The sequence below is a fragment of the Panthera pardus genome, unplaced genomic scaffold (assembly GCF_024362965.1).
Source record: "Panthera pardus isolate Hobbes unplaced genomic scaffold, ASM2436296v1 HiC_scaffold_3, whole genome shotgun sequence".
Classification (NCBI taxonomy): Eukaryota; Metazoa; Chordata; class Mammalia; order Carnivora; family Felidae; genus Panthera; species Panthera pardus.
In genome coordinates, this window is record NW_026526876.1 from 46,138,969 (window position 1) to 46,154,335 (window position 15,367).

Consider the following 15,367-nt stretch of genomic DNA (forward strand, 5'->3'; position numbering starts at 1 on the left):
AATACATTTGCCAAACTTTGAGACCTGTATGAGCACTGTATATGCTTCTTTCAAGGGTTGTATAAGAAATGGTAAAAGAAAGCAGTTTTGCTATGTTATTATCATGTTAGTCACTCTGGATAATTCTCTTAAAAATGACAAGCTCTAATGATAAGTTTTTATTTGACTTGTATCAAATATTCTTTGACGTGACTATGTTTTAAAATATATTTGCAATTCTGATTTTTCAGAAATAATCACTTTCACTTCAGAGTCAAAATCATAAGAACTTATTCACGCTAAGTGTTATAGCTTTTTGACAGGTAGAAGTAGCTGATGTGGGTGAAGCGTCTAGCTTGATGTTTTATATCTAGCTATTAGTCAGCTAATCCTCCTTCCTACTTCACTGAAAATATTTTCATTCTGTCTGACAAAAAGTAAAAAATTACATTAACTGGGACTAAAAATGTATTGCAGATGACACATTAATGAGACTAATGGTTCTTGCCTTATTCTTTAAAGTTTTCATATTCTTACCTTTGGTGAGCCTCCTAGATCCTAGATATTTTAATAATTACACAAAAGATATCCTTTTTCTTGGCAGGGGAGGAATTATAGGGAATAAGATTACAATAAAAGTTTTAAGGTAATTTTAATATAAATTTGAAACAAAAGGACCAAGTAAATCTTCTAAGTATATATTAAAATTCCACTTATGCAAAATATTTGGATGTGACTGGCTAAAATAAAGCATGATAGAAAAGTAAAGTCAAGCAATGCTAACAAAGAGTTTATTTAGGTCTATGGAGAAAAATTTTGACTTATCAAGAAAAATTCAGTTAACTTGGCATGAAAGAAGAAATGGTAATATGGCTTATAAAACATTTGGATTTCAAGGGATGCCATCAGTTTATTTCATAATTGTTAAAGGGCAGTGGCTTCCAAAAAAAATTTTTTTATCACAATCAGGATTCAGTATATACTTATGTATGTTTCCAGAATACATACTTAGCCTTACCTCATGTACCCTATCTCCTTTTTTAATTTTTAGATTATTTTTTTATTTTATTTTTTAAAATTTACATCCAAGTTAGTTAGCATATGGTGCAACAATGATTTCAGTAGATTCCTTAATGCCCCTTACCCATTTGGCCCATCCCCCCTCCCACAACCCCTCCAGTAACCCTCTGTTTATTCTCCATATTTAAGAGTCTCTTATGTTTTGTCCCCCTCTGTTTTTATATTATTTTTGCTTCCCTTCCCTTATGTTCATCTGTTTTGTCTCTTAAAGTCCTCATATGAGTGAAGTCCTATGATATTTGTCTTTCTCTAATTTCGCTTAGCATAATACCCTCTAGTTCCATCCACATAGTTGCAAATGGTAAGATTTCATTCTTTTTGATTGCTGGGTAATATTCCATTGAATATATATACCACATCTTCTTTATCCATTCATCCGTTGATGGACATTTGGGCTCTTTCCATACTTTGGCTGTTGTCGATAGCACTGCTGTAAACATTGGGGTGCATGTGTCCCTTCAAAACAGCCTACCTGTATCCCTTGGATATATACCTAGTAGTGCAATTGCTGGGTTGTAAGGTAGTTCTATTTTTAATTTTTTGAGGAACCTCCATACTGTTTTCCAGAGTGGCTGCACCAGTTTGCATTCCCACCAGCAGTACAAAAGAGATCCTCTTTCTCTGCATCCTTGCCAACATCTGTTGTTGCCGGAGTTGTTAATTTTGGCCATTCTGACAGGTGTGAGGTGGTATCTCAGTGTGGTTTTGATTTGTATTCCCCTGATGATGAGTGATGTTGGGCATTTTTTCATGTGTTAGTTGGCCATCTGGATGTCTTCTTTGGAAGACATGTCTATTCATGTCTTTTGACCATTCCTTCACTGGATTATTTGTTTTTTGGGTGTTGAGTTTGGTAAGTTCTTTATAGATTTTGTACCTATTTCCTTTTTAAAAAAAAAAAATTCTGGTCACAATTCATAAATTCATTAACCACTAATGGATCACAACCTATAATTTGAAAAATACTGATGAATAATAAGGATAGCTAATTTTATGATTTTTTTCCCTTCAAGACTTAGAATGTAAACATTGTCATTTTATCTGTTTCTAAACCACTCAACTACGTACTTTCTTAGCCTCACCTAAACCTTGCTATCACAAAAACTGCACTGGCTCCAAAATCCTATCCACAGGCATCCTGCTTTCAGGCTACAATATTTCGTTCTTCCAGGTTATGTGCCCAAGTGCTCCCAACTACAGTTGTTTCATTACATATAGATCACACTGATTTGCCACTTGTGTCTCTTCTTTCTTAGCCACTTTAAAGTCCAAGGTCTTGGGGCGCCTGGGTGGCTCAGTCGGTTGGGTGGCCGACTTCGGCTCAGGTCATGATCTCGCGGTCCGTGAGTTCGAGCCCCGCGTCGGGCTCTGTGCTGACAGCTCGGAGCCTGGAGCCTGTTTCAGATTCTGTGTCTCCCTCTCTCTGACCCTCCCCTGTTCATGCTTTGTCTCTCTCTGTCTCAAAAATAAATAAACATTAAAAAAAAAAAATTTAAAGTCCAAGGTCTAAGGTTGTAATCACATGCTTAAAAGATAATAAATTTCCATGTCTCTTCTTCACTTTTTAATACTTACCTTGCAAAATCCCAAATCTTGACAAACTAGACAATTCTTTTTACCTACACATATTCCAACACATGAACATAGATGGAGAAAATCGTACAACCAAAAAGACTGGTTTCATTTAAAAATTGTCTCAAGCTTCCAACAGTCTCTTAGCACTGACAGTCCTACTCTCTTTTTCATACTACATTCTCATCCCTCCTGCTGCATGTACTTTCTTTCTACCCTTACCACCCAGCTGATAACCTACCCCAATGATTCTCAAAGTGTTGTCCCTAGACCAGCAGCATGAACCTCATCTGGGAACTTGCTAGACATGAAAATTTTCAAGTCTTCAGATCTACTGAGTCAGAAACTCTAGGGATGAGACCCAGCAATCTGTGTTTTAACAAGCCCTGCAAGGTAACTCTGATGTCTGCAAAAGTTTGAGAACTGCTGATCTAACCTACCATACTTCATTGAGAAGCCATGCTCTAGAATTTAAGCTCCAGAGGAGGGGTTATTTTTGTTTTTGTTTTTAATGTTTATTTATTTTGAGAGAGAAAATGCATTAGTTGGGGAGAGGCAGAGAAGGAAGGAGAAAGAGAATCCCAAGCAGGTTCTGTGCTGTCAGACAGGCACAGAGCCTGACATGGGGCTCGATCCTACAAACTGTGAGATCATGACCCGAACTGAAATCAAAAGTCAGACACTTAAACAACTGAGCCACCCAGGTACCCATTTTTTAAAAAAAATATAATTGACATACAATATTAGTTTAAGGTAAACCACACAGTGATCCAACAATTATATACACTATGAAACACTATACAAAGTTACTACACTATTATTGACTGTATTCCCTATGCTGTACTTTTCCTCCCCATGACTTATTTATTTTATAACTGGAAGTCTGTCCCCCTTAATCCCCTTCATTTATTTTCCACACCTTCCTGTCCTCTGGCAACCACTAGTTTGTTCTCTGTATTAGTTTATTTCTGTTCTTTGTTCATTCATTTGATTTTTGGATTCCACATATAAGTGAAATCATATGGTCTTTTTTTCTGACTTATTTCACTTAGGTTCATTCATGTTATCTTGAAAGGCAAGATTTCATTATTTTTTATAGCTGGTATTCAATTGTATATAAACTACATAATTCTTCATCCCTCTGTGGATGGACATTTAGGTTGTTCCCTTACCTTGGCTATTATAAATAGTGCTGCAATAAACATAGGAAGGCATGTATCTTTTTGAATTAGTGTTTTTGTTTTCTTTGGGTAAATAACCAGAGGTGGAATTACTTAGTTGTATGGTATCTCTGGTTTAATTTTTTGAGGAACCTTAATGCTGTTTTTCATAGTGGCTACACCAACTTACATTCCCGCCAACAGTGTATGAGGGTTACAAAGGCAGGAGTTGTCTTTTTTGGTCATTTATATCCTGAGTGCCAGAATGGTTCCTGGAACACTGTAAGCCTCAATAAGTTACTGTTGAATCATACCTTTAGATGGGAATACTCTTATTTCCTACTAAGAAGTCTAGAAGCCTACCTGCATCTGTACCCATTTTCTTCCTTCCTTCTCCAACTGGTGAAATGTGCCTCATGCTATCAAAGGTCAGCATTATCAGATATGAATTAGATCTCATCTCTTCTTGCCTTCTCAGGAACTTTGCTCCTTTGGTCATCCCCTGTGTCCTACATTATCTATCAGCCTTTCTCTACTAGATCATTTCCTTTAATATACAATCAGATTCTACACCATTCTAAAATAAGAACAGACTCCCTCTCCTCATATGCCCTTTCAGTTACTGTCCCATTTCTGTTTGCCTTCACTGCCACACTTCCTTGCTTTCCATTTCTAATCTTATTTTCACCTCCACTATTCAATGGTTCTTAACAAAGTCAGTAATTTTTTAAACATCTTTATTGAGATATAATTCACATACCATAAAAGTTACCCATTTAAAGTGTACAATGGTTTTCATACATTCAGAAGTGTTTAATCATCACTACAATCCAAGATTTAGAATATTTTCATCACTCCCAAGAGAAACTTCCTACCCATCAGCAGTTACTCCCTACGCACCTCACCCCTCTGCCCTAGGCTACCGCTACTGTACTCTGTTTCTATAGATTTGCCTATTCTGGACTTTTCCTTTGAATGGAATCATAGAGTGTGTGGTCTTTTGTGACTGGCTTCTATCACCCTAATGTTTCCAAGGTTTATCCACATTGTAGCATGTATGTATACTTTATTCCTTTTATGGCTGAATAATAATCCATTGTATGAATATACTGTCTTTTATTTATGCATAATCAGTTGATGGACAGTTGGTTGTTTATGCTCTTTGGCTATTATGAATAATGGTGCTATGAACATATACAAGTTTTTGTGTGGTTACTTCTCTTGGCTATATACCTATAAGTGGAATTGCTTGGCTATATAATAACTTAAGCATTTTAAGGAACTGCTAAAGCAGCTGTACTAGATACCAGAAATATTGTTGTAGCTTGTTTTAGAAAAACAATCTGCCATAGTCTGTTCTGGCCACACAATTCACATCCTTCACACATGCAAAATACACTTGCCCCCTCCCAAGAAGGTCTCCCAAAGTTCCATTTCTTAATGGCATCAGGCTCAGGCTTGAAGTTTAGAAACTCAGTGAGGTCAGGTGCAGATGAGATTCCTTGGGTACAATTTCTTGATGACAGCTCCTGGAGTATAGTTCCACTTGATATGAAAACATGGTGACTAAAGAAGCAAACTAGGGGCGCCTGGTTGCTCAGTCAGTTAAGTGTCTGACTTTGGCTCAGGTCATGATCTCACGGTTTGTGAGTTCAAGCCCTGCATAGGGCTCTGTGCTGATGGTGCAGAACCTACCTGGGGTTCTCTCTCTCCCCCTCTTTCTGCCTGTCCCAGTTTCTCTCTCTCTTAAAACAAGCAAATCTAAAAAAAAAATTAAAAAAAGAAGCAAACTATACAACCTTCCCATAACTACCCAAATACAATGGTGAGGCTTGAGATACCCTTCCTATTCCACAAGAGGCAATACTCTTTTTATAATCTCTTCCTATGTGGTATGTTCTTCTACAGTTTTAAATAACATCCATACAAGGGCGCCTGGCTGGCTCAGTTGGTTAAGTGTCTGACTCTTGATTTTGGCTCAGGTCAGAAGCTCATGCCATGGTTCATGAGTTAGAGCCTGGCATTGGGCTCTGCACTGACAGTGTGGAGCCTGTTTGGGATTCTCTCCCCCCAACTACCCCGTCCATTTCCTGCTTGTACACATGTACACTCACGCTCTCTCTCTCAAAAAAAAAAAAAAAAAAAAAGAATAAAAAGCAACTTAAAAAAAAAAACATACCATCCGTACATTCATGGCTTCTGAATTTCCTGACATCTCTGAGTTCCACGCTAGAATATCTAATAACTATTTGATACCTTTAACTAGGATATCTCACAGATATTTCCAATTTAACATGCTAAAATTAACTCTTACTTTCTTCTTCACCCTTTCCTCCCACAAACCTGTTCTTTTCCTGGTTTCTCCATCTAGGGGAATGATGCCACATTCACCTAGTTGCTCAGTCCAAAACCCAGGACTCAGTCTCAATTCTTTTCTCTGACCTCTGTATTCCAGTAATCAGCAAGTTCTGTATTTTCTTTCTCCAGATTATACTCTTTTTTTCAATCTCACCTGGATTACAACAATCTTGTTATTGGACACCATTCTTTATTCTTGCTCCTTTTGGATTTCCATTGGTAGTCAAAGTCATATTTTAATTAATATGTCTGGTTATGGCATGCCCTTGCTCACAGTCTTCAGTGACTTCCCACTGCACTTTGAGTAAGATCTGAATTCCTTTCCATGGTCCAAAAGGTTCATATAACTGGCCATTGCTTGTCGCTCTGACCTTATTCCCTGCCATCTTTCCTCCTTTTCCACTATCTTCATCTTCTCTGGGCTTTTCTCAGTTCCTCAAACATCCCAAGCTCTCAGAAGGGATCTGTACACATGGTACTTTCTCTGCCTGGAATATTCTCTCCCAACTTCCCACACCCACAAAACTGAATCTTTCCTGTTCTTTAGGAATAGATTCCTGAATCTATTGGAATCCAGGAATCCAAGGTACAGATTCCTGACCATTCTAAGTAGGTATCCCCCTCTTTATTTTCTATCACTGTAACCTGTTTGTTTCTTTTATAAAACTTATCCCAATTTTAACTATTTGTTTACTTATTTATCATGTCTCCCTAACTAGATTATAAGCCCTACTGAGTCAGAGGTCATGTCTGTGTTATTCACCATTGTATACCCAATTCCAAGCCAGAATGCCTAGCACGTAATATATACTCAATAAATATGTGTTGAACAGTGTTTAAAGATATAATTTTGTTTTGAGATAAATATATTAATACTAAGTAATTATTAATGTTAAATGGATTATTTCCTAATTCTTACTGAAATAGCCCTTTCTCTTTCAGTAATTGCCCTTCCTTTTTGGCTGCTGCTTTAGCCAGAGCCACATCAGACGAAGTCCTTCAGAGTGATCTTTCTGCACATTATATCCCAAAGGAAACAGATGGCACAGAAGGAACTGTGGGTGAGTACCTTTCTACATTATTCGCTTAAAAATATTAAAATATGGGGCGCCTGGGTGGCTCAGTCAGTTGAGTGTCCAACTCTCGATTTCAGCTCAGCTCATGGTTTCATGGTCATGGGATGGAGCCCCATGTCAGGCTTTGTGCTGAACATGGAGCCTGCTTGGGACTCTGTCTCTCTCTCTGCCCCTCCTGTGCTCACATGTGTACTCTCTCTCTCAAAATAAACTTTATATATATATTAAAATCTTCTCATGTGTAGTGACATACAGAAAATGTCTACACAACATGAAATCTAATTCTTTATGCACTTATTGATTTTAGCAGAAGAAGGAGAAAAAAATGCAAAATTATATATATTTCAAACTAGTCAATAAAAGGAGGGAAAAAGAAAAAATACAGGTGTATTTTGAAAATATGTGACAATAATTGGAGCAAGAGACTGCCCTAACAAAATATTATCATAAATAATGCCTGGGTAAATGGAAAGAGTAAAGTGAGAAGTGTGAAGACACAACAGAAAAGATGAGTGAGTGAGGGGAGAGAGAGTTTGAGCAAAACCTATTTAAAACTTTTCACTTACCTTTAAGAATCCAAGTGAAAAATCATATAAAAATTCAAGAAATCAGTTGTAACATAACTTCTCATTCATTATATTAAATTTTATTTCTACCAATAAATAGAGTTCTTTATGACAACTATGTAACGTGATTTAATTGCATGGATCACTGGACATCTTTTTTCCAGGCAAATTAAGAGATTTTATTTTTGAAGGAAGGCCTATTTTATTAACATATTATGCTTATACATATTTGCCAGGCTCTAAAGAAATACCTAGTTTCTTATAAATTAGGAATTACTACTCAAAATCATTAAGGAATTTTATTTTTTTTAACTTTTTTTTAACGTTTATTCATTTTTGAGAGAGAGGGAGCACAAGCAGGGGAGGAGCAGAGACAGGGAGACACAGAATCTGAAGCAGGTTCCAGGCTCTGAGCTGTCCCCACATAGCCTGATGCGAACTCACAAACCATGAGATCATGACCTGAGCTGAAGTTGGATGCTTAACTGACTGAGCCACCTAGGCGCCACCCCCCTTTTAACTTTTTTTTTTAAGGAATTTTAATATTTCATTTTATTCCAACTTAAGCATTTGCCTTTAAACATGGTGCATAAGGAGCAAAGCATATATTAATGAATCAGAGTAGCTAATCCCAGAGAACTTGAGGCAGATATAAAAGTAAACATTTCTGTTCTTCCTTTATCTCTCTAGATCATTTTTGACAGAAAATTGGCAAGAAAGGAATTCCTCTTCTTGTTTTTACTGAGAGTAATTGATTCACTTGGAACCAAATTGTTCCAGAGACAACTTGGATGGAATTCCTGTTACAAAGCATTGGTCTTTCCTCTGTTACTGATGCATGAAGTAAAAGCCCTGTAATGAAAAGATGAGGGAGATTAAATTCTGCTTCACTGCAGCCTGGGTGATGGCTGACTCAGTTCCAGCTCAGTACAGTGACATTAACGACTAATGAGTAATTTACAGCTGCGAGGGGGTGGATTGCTACTTTAGACAATTTTCTCTTTTTCACACCCTTTTTTATTTTATTTTTCCATTTCAAGCAGCAATTATACATACTGATGTTCTACACTCCCTGCAGAAGGAAAATACTTAACGTAGCAAGACTGAAGTGTTGCCCTGCATGCCTATTTTGGAAGAATATTTGGAACCCCCATAAGATAGCAAAAGTGAAATGGTGGTATCATTGGTAGTTCTGATTTTATGTTTTTTCAATAGATTACCCAGTAATGTCTCCAGGCCATGGCTGTGATTCAGAATGATCTGTTGTAATCTAACTATTTGCAAGTCCCTAATCCTTTTAACCCAAATCACTCAGTGTGAACTGCTGCTGAGGAGAATCTCTACAGGGCATATTGTGTTTATCCACACATTAGAGTGGGAAATGAGCTTACTGAGTAAGGTCTGCTGTCACTGGATTACAGGCACTCAAGTCCCCAGTGAAACACCATTGTCTCTCCTCTTAGTTGTTTCCAAAAACAGACTTAAAAAAAATCCTTAACCTAAAAGTTTGTCACCCATAGCAGAATGTTTGCTAAATGACCTTGTGTGTCTCTTGGTACAAATTTAGTTTGGCGGATGTAACGCCTATCCAGACAACCTAAAATCTATTTAAAATATCCCAGTGTAAAAATTAAACACAAGAAGGGGAAAATGATCACTAATACTGAGGAAATTAAAAGAATTATGAAAATTTTGTGTAAATAAACCTGAAAACCTGGGTATTTTCTAGAAAAATACAAGTTAACAAACTTTACCTAAGAAGAAAGAGATTGAGAAGATTGCCCAGGAGCAGTCTTCCAAAAAGGAGAAAGAATAGATGATTCTACAGGTGAACATTTTCAAATGATCAAAGACAGATAATTCCAATGTTTCTTAGAATGAATTATCCAATTGCACAAAGGAGGAAAATTTGTAAACCATAACACCGATAACCAAAACTTGCCTGAAACAAAACTAAAAAACGATATGAGGGGTCAGTCTTAGTAATCAATGTAAAAAATCTTAAGTAAAATACTTGTATATTGAGTACAATAGTTAATTCATTCAATGTGTATTTTCTTGAGGCCTGACCATATGCTTAGCATGTGCTGAAGAGACCATAAAACAAAAATAATAGGAAGCCTGTTAGCATAATTTATATATTAATAGGTCAAAAGAAAAACAGCAGAATAATCTCAAAAGATGCCCAAAGAAGCATTTGATTAAATTCAATTATCCATTCCTAATTTTAAAAATATACTTAATAAAGTAGAACTAGATGGGTACCTCTTGGACACTGTAGGACAAAATTTGACTCAGAGCAAAATCTAGCATTTGTGCATAATGTATGCTTAAGAATTTTTTAGTTGCAGGGTGCCTGGCTGTCTCAGTTGGATGATCATGTGATTCTTGATCTTGGGGTTGTAAGTTCAAGCTCCATGTTGGGTATAGAGATTATTTAAAAATAAAATCTTAAAAAAAAATTTTTTTTTAGTTGCAAGTGACCACTAACAGACTGGCTTCAGCAAAACAGAATTTATTGGCTACCCTTCAATGTATGGGCTACACGGCTAGATGCAAGGCTTCACATGATTCATCAGAACCTGGCATTTCTCCAAATCTCAGCTGTATTCTTTTTTTTTTTTTTTTTTGAAGTAGGCTCCACACCCAACATGAGGCTTGAACTCACAACCCTGAGATCAGCAGTTGCATGCTCTACCAAATGAGCCAGGCACCCCTCTTTAATTTTGATTTTATTTTCAGGCTCCATTTTCAGGCAAGATCACTGCTAGGCCACCAGGTCTTCAACTGCCCAGGTGCAAATCAAGCAGGAAAATAAGAGTAACTAACTACTCAGTTGCTCTTACATAAATCACAGATTCACTCTAACCAGCCCAGCTTGGGTTATTTCCAATTCCTGAGCCCATCACTGTGGCCAGAGGAATGTGATTCTCTAATTAGCTAGACCTGAATCACATGTTTTACTCCTAGATACACAGGAACTGAGAGAAGGAAATGTCTCTGGTAGAAAGAGGAATGTTTGCTAGGTGGCAAAAAAAAACCCAAACACATTAAAGCAAAGTTCTGACTCGAAATAGGAAATAAAGTAAAATAACTAGGAATATATTCTTTAAGAAATATGAAGCTCCTGGGGCGCCTGGCGGGCTCAGTTGGAAGAGCATGTGAACTCTGGGTCATGAGTTCGAGCCCTACGTTGGGGGTAGAAAATTACTTTAAAAAAAATCCTATGAGGGGCGCCTGGGTAGCTCAGTTGGTTAAGTGTTGACTTCAGCTCAGGTCATGATCTCATGGCCTGTGAGTTACAGCCTTGCATTGGGCTGTGTGCTGAGAGCTCAGAGCCTGGAGCCTGCTTCAGATTCTGTGTCTCCCTCTCTCTCTGCCCCTCCCTCACTCGTGCTTTCTCTCAAAAATAAACATTAAAAAAATTTTTTTTAATCCTATGTTAAAACTAGTGAGCAACATAAAAAGGATTTAATTAATGAAACAATGTTTCAATAATGAAACAACTTTTTTCTAGATAAGACTCAATATGAAAAATACATTAATTTTTTTTTCTTTTGCAGGTTACTCTATAAATTTAAGGTAACCCCAAACACAAGGGCAACAAATTTTCCCCCTCAAACTTGGCAAAATAATTAGAAAAATCATCTGGAAGAATAAGCATGTCAAACTACTGTAGTGATAGCCTTTTAAAATTAGTATTAGGTAGGAAAACTAGTTCTGATATGAAAACATGTTATAAAGTTACAGTAATTATAAATTTTTTTTTAACCTTTATTGAGAGACAGAGAGAGGCAGAATGTGAGCAGGCAGGGGAAATGTAGAGAGAGGGGGAGACACAGAATCGAAGCAGGCTCCAGGCCCTGAGCTGTCAGCACAGAGCCCAACGTGGGGCTCTAACTCACAAACTGCGAGATCATGACCTGAGCCGAAGTCGGTCACTCAACCAACTGAGCCACCCAGGTGCCCCAAAGTTACAGTAATTATAAAATAATGGCACCACTGTAGAAATTGATGGAGTGAACGGGCACCTGGGTGGCTCAGTCGGTGGAGCATCTGACTTCAGCTCAGGTAGTGATCTCACGGTCTGTGGGTTCGAGCCCCATGTTGGGCTCTGTGCTGACAGCTCAGAGCCTGGAGCCTGCTTCGGATTCTGTGTCTCCCTCTCTCTCTGCCCCTCCCCCACTCATGCTCTGTCTCTCTGTCTCAAAAATAAATAAACATTAAAAAAAAAGTTAAAATCGGAGTGAAACAGAATGGACAATCAAAAAGCATACAAATATTTTAATATTTTAGTAGCTAATTTATGTTTGCATATTCATTTATTCAGTAAACATCTAGTGAGCTCCTGCTATCTGCCAGTTACTGTACTATGATGAATCAAGTATAATTGAGACACAGTCTGTATGTACAGTCTAATTTGGGAAATCTAGAGCACGGGTGTTGGAGTCAGACCTGTGATTAAAAATGGTTTTACTTGGGGCGCCTGGGTGGCTCAGTCGGTTGAGCGTCCGACTTCAGCTCAGGTCACGATCTCGTGGTCCGTGAGTTTGAGCCCCGCGTCAGGCTCTGGGCTGATGGCTCAGAGCCTGGAGCCTGCTTCCGATTCTGTGTCTCCCTCTCTCTCTGCCCCTCCCCCGTTCATGCTCTTGTCTCTCTCTGTCTCAAAAAATAAATAAATGTTAAAAAAAAAAAAAAGTGTAAAAAAAAAAGGTTTTACTTATTTGTGAAATGTTCTAGAGAAAGAGGATGTAACAAGTACTTAATAAATATTATCTATTGGTATAAAATGTGGCAAGAGCTATAGAAGATGGTGTAATGGGAATGTAATGGAAGAAGCAACTGGGAGGGGATAGGAACAGATCTACTGGTTTACTAAATACTAGAGGAAGCTGGTATTGCCTCCACCTAACCAATTTACTGTCCAATAGACAGCACAGGTATGGAAATGTTCTCTGCCTGTTGTCCAATGTGGTAGCCACTGGCTATATGCAGTTACTGAGCATTTGAAATCTAGCCAATGTAACCCAAAAACTGAATTCTAAATTTTACTTAAAGTTAAATGGCCACATGTAGCTAGTAAGCAACCTTACTGGACAGTGTGGGTCTATATAAGAAGAGTAATATACAAGTCAAAAAATAATGGTTTCTATTATTTGGACATTATCTGGAAACTATCCCGATAGTTAACATCAGTTATTTGTTTCACCCAACTCCATTCTCCGTAAGTGTTTCCAAATTCACTTATTGTTTTGCAGTCCTCTGTTGTGATTGAGTCAAACTCACACCTATGCTGCTGCAAAGACCAAATTACAAATAGGTAATTGCTGGCTGAAAGAATCTCTGGGCAACTGGTGCTTTAAAAAAATAAAGATTGGAGTTTTGTCAAAACAGTAAAACTATTGGCTTGTCTATTAGCTTCAGTTCCTCTCTTATACACACCTCCTCAGGTTGTATTGGCTCTTTGAACTTGCTTTCTTTTTCAAATGTACCCTTGATTTTCAATTAAATAAAAATGTCAAGGGGGGGGGGGCAGAGCCACAAAACATAGGTTACCACCCTGTACTATGTTAGAAAAAAAAAGGCAACAAAAACCTTGAGATAAGCTTTCTGAATATAATCATTGTTGGAAGGATTTTGAGTAAGAAAACAGGTAAATGTAGTCACAGATTAAAGCAACAGCAGGGGGGGCGCCTGGGTGGCTCAGTCGGTTGAGCGTCCGACTTCAGCCCGGGTCACGATCTCGCGGTCCGTGAGTTCGAGCCCCGCGTCGGGCTCTGGGCTGATGGCTCAGAGCCTGGAGCCTGCTTCCGATTCTGTGTCTCCCTCTCTCCCTGCCCCTCCCCCATTCATGCTCTATCTCTCTCTGTCTCAAAAATAAATAAACGTTAAAAAAAAATTAAAAAAAAAAAAAGCAACAGCAGGGAAGGGAATAAAAAAATGGGAATCTAAGTTCCTAGGCCATTCTAGAACACAGTCTCTCTTCTGGAGATCTGTGTTCTAGATCAGAGGAGTCATGTGCAGCCACTGGCCATCTGGTACACATTTTCGCAGGCTGTCAGGTAATAATATCTGCTTTATGTAAAGTTAAAAAAAAAAGGTTTTTGGAGAATTCTGAATTTTTTTTACCTGTTTACCTGGGATATAGTAATCTAAAATGCTGGCCTGAGAAAACCTAATCTCCCCCTGGTTATTTAACAGCTGCACTTGAGTAGAGGACAGCTGGAGCTGAGATGGTGTGAGACACTATTCATTGTGGCCTAAAAGGCTTACACATCTGTCATCCATTGAAGGATTCGAGTCCGACTCAGAAGTCAGCTCATCTGTTCCACTTGATAGGTAGTAGACTTAATGATCTAAGGTAAAGAATCCTCTGGTTGGTCTTTTTCTATCCAGGGTTACACATACAGACAGAGTTTAAGTACTTTTTCCCTTAGAGACTTTTAAAACTTTAAAAACTTTACTTCATTTGTTAACCTTCTAGCTAAACTATTGAAGCCATTGCCAAAAACTTTAATTAAAAAATTCATCAAATAAGAAAAATGTATATCATTTAGTTCCAAATTATGATCAGTTACAAGAGAGAAAAGTTAGGGAACTGGAGGGAGGTAAAGGAAGAGGTCAGGAAGAAAAAGACAAAAGCAAAATGGTAATCAAAATAAATGCTCATTCCTGTAGTTTGCAAAATGAATGATTTTTTTTCCATAGGCCTTTCATATTTCAATTGCTGAATAACTACTGTTCATATTTCAGTCATTCTTCTAAGCAGGGGGTGCTTGGCTCTCCAGATAATAACCATGGCAGCCAACCAAAAGGGAGCCACTGCTGTGGAGCTGAACTAGATAGCAGTGGTCAGAGCACTTTGAGGGTTGGAAGAAATCCAGTCTAGGAGTAGATCCAACCCTGACCAGAGGTTTTCTCCTTATGACATAAGGATATCAGTGGCAGCTGCTGGCTGATGATTTTCTACTAGATTGGTTGTCATTTTCTCTCTTCAGAAGCAACATTTCATTTTTTCTTGAGAAGAAGAATTTCTTCTATTAAGGAGTTTGACTAAGGTGACCTACTTCTGTCTTTACCAAGCAGGCTAGTGAAAAGCAGCTTTAAATGGCTCTTCACTGGGGGTGTCTGTGTTTCTTTCACAGAGATTGAGACAATGAAATTGGCGCGTTCTGTCTTCAGCAAACTACATGAGATTTGCTGCAGCTGGGTGAAAGACTTCCCTCTCCGCAGGAGACCCCAGCTTTATTATGAAACATCAATCCATGCCATCAAAAACATGCGCAGGAAAATGGAAGACAAACATGTCTGCATTCCTGACTTTAATATGCTCTTCAATTTAGAGGTAAAGGGCACTTCTCAAGAATCCATGAGATTTAAAAAACAAAACAGGGGCGCCTGGGTGGCGCAGTCGGTTAAGCCTCCGACTTCAGCCAGGTCACGATCTCGCGGTCCGTGAGTTCGAGCCCCGCGTCGGGCTCTGGGCTGATGGCTCAGAGCCTGGAGCCTGTTTCCGATTCTGTGTCTCCCTCTCTCTCTGCCCCTCCCCCTTTCATGCTCTGTCTCTCTCTGTCCC

General features: G+C 38.3%; 1 protein-coding gene and 1 long non-coding RNA gene across 2 annotated transcripts in view; both read left to right on the forward strand.

Moving 5' to 3' along the window:
• Positions 1-15,367, forward strand: part of PPM1E (protein phosphatase, Mg2+/Mn2+ dependent 1E) — a 216,711-nt gene that overhangs the window by 183,886 nt on the left and 17,458 nt on the right. Inside the window, exons 2-3 of the mRNA XM_053892866.1 lie at positions 7,092-7,210; positions 14,937-15,136. Of these exons, the coding sequence (XP_053748841.1) occupies positions 7,092-7,210; positions 14,937-15,136 (319 nt within the window). The remainder of the gene's footprint in view (positions 1-7,091; positions 7,211-14,936; positions 15,137-15,367) is intronic.
• Positions 1,512-5,581, forward strand: LOC128774242 (uncharacterized). Its single transcript, XR_008418759.1, has 2 exons — positions 1,512-2,332; positions 2,564-5,581. It is a non-coding gene; the product is annotated as an uncharacterized LOC128774242 (long non-coding RNA).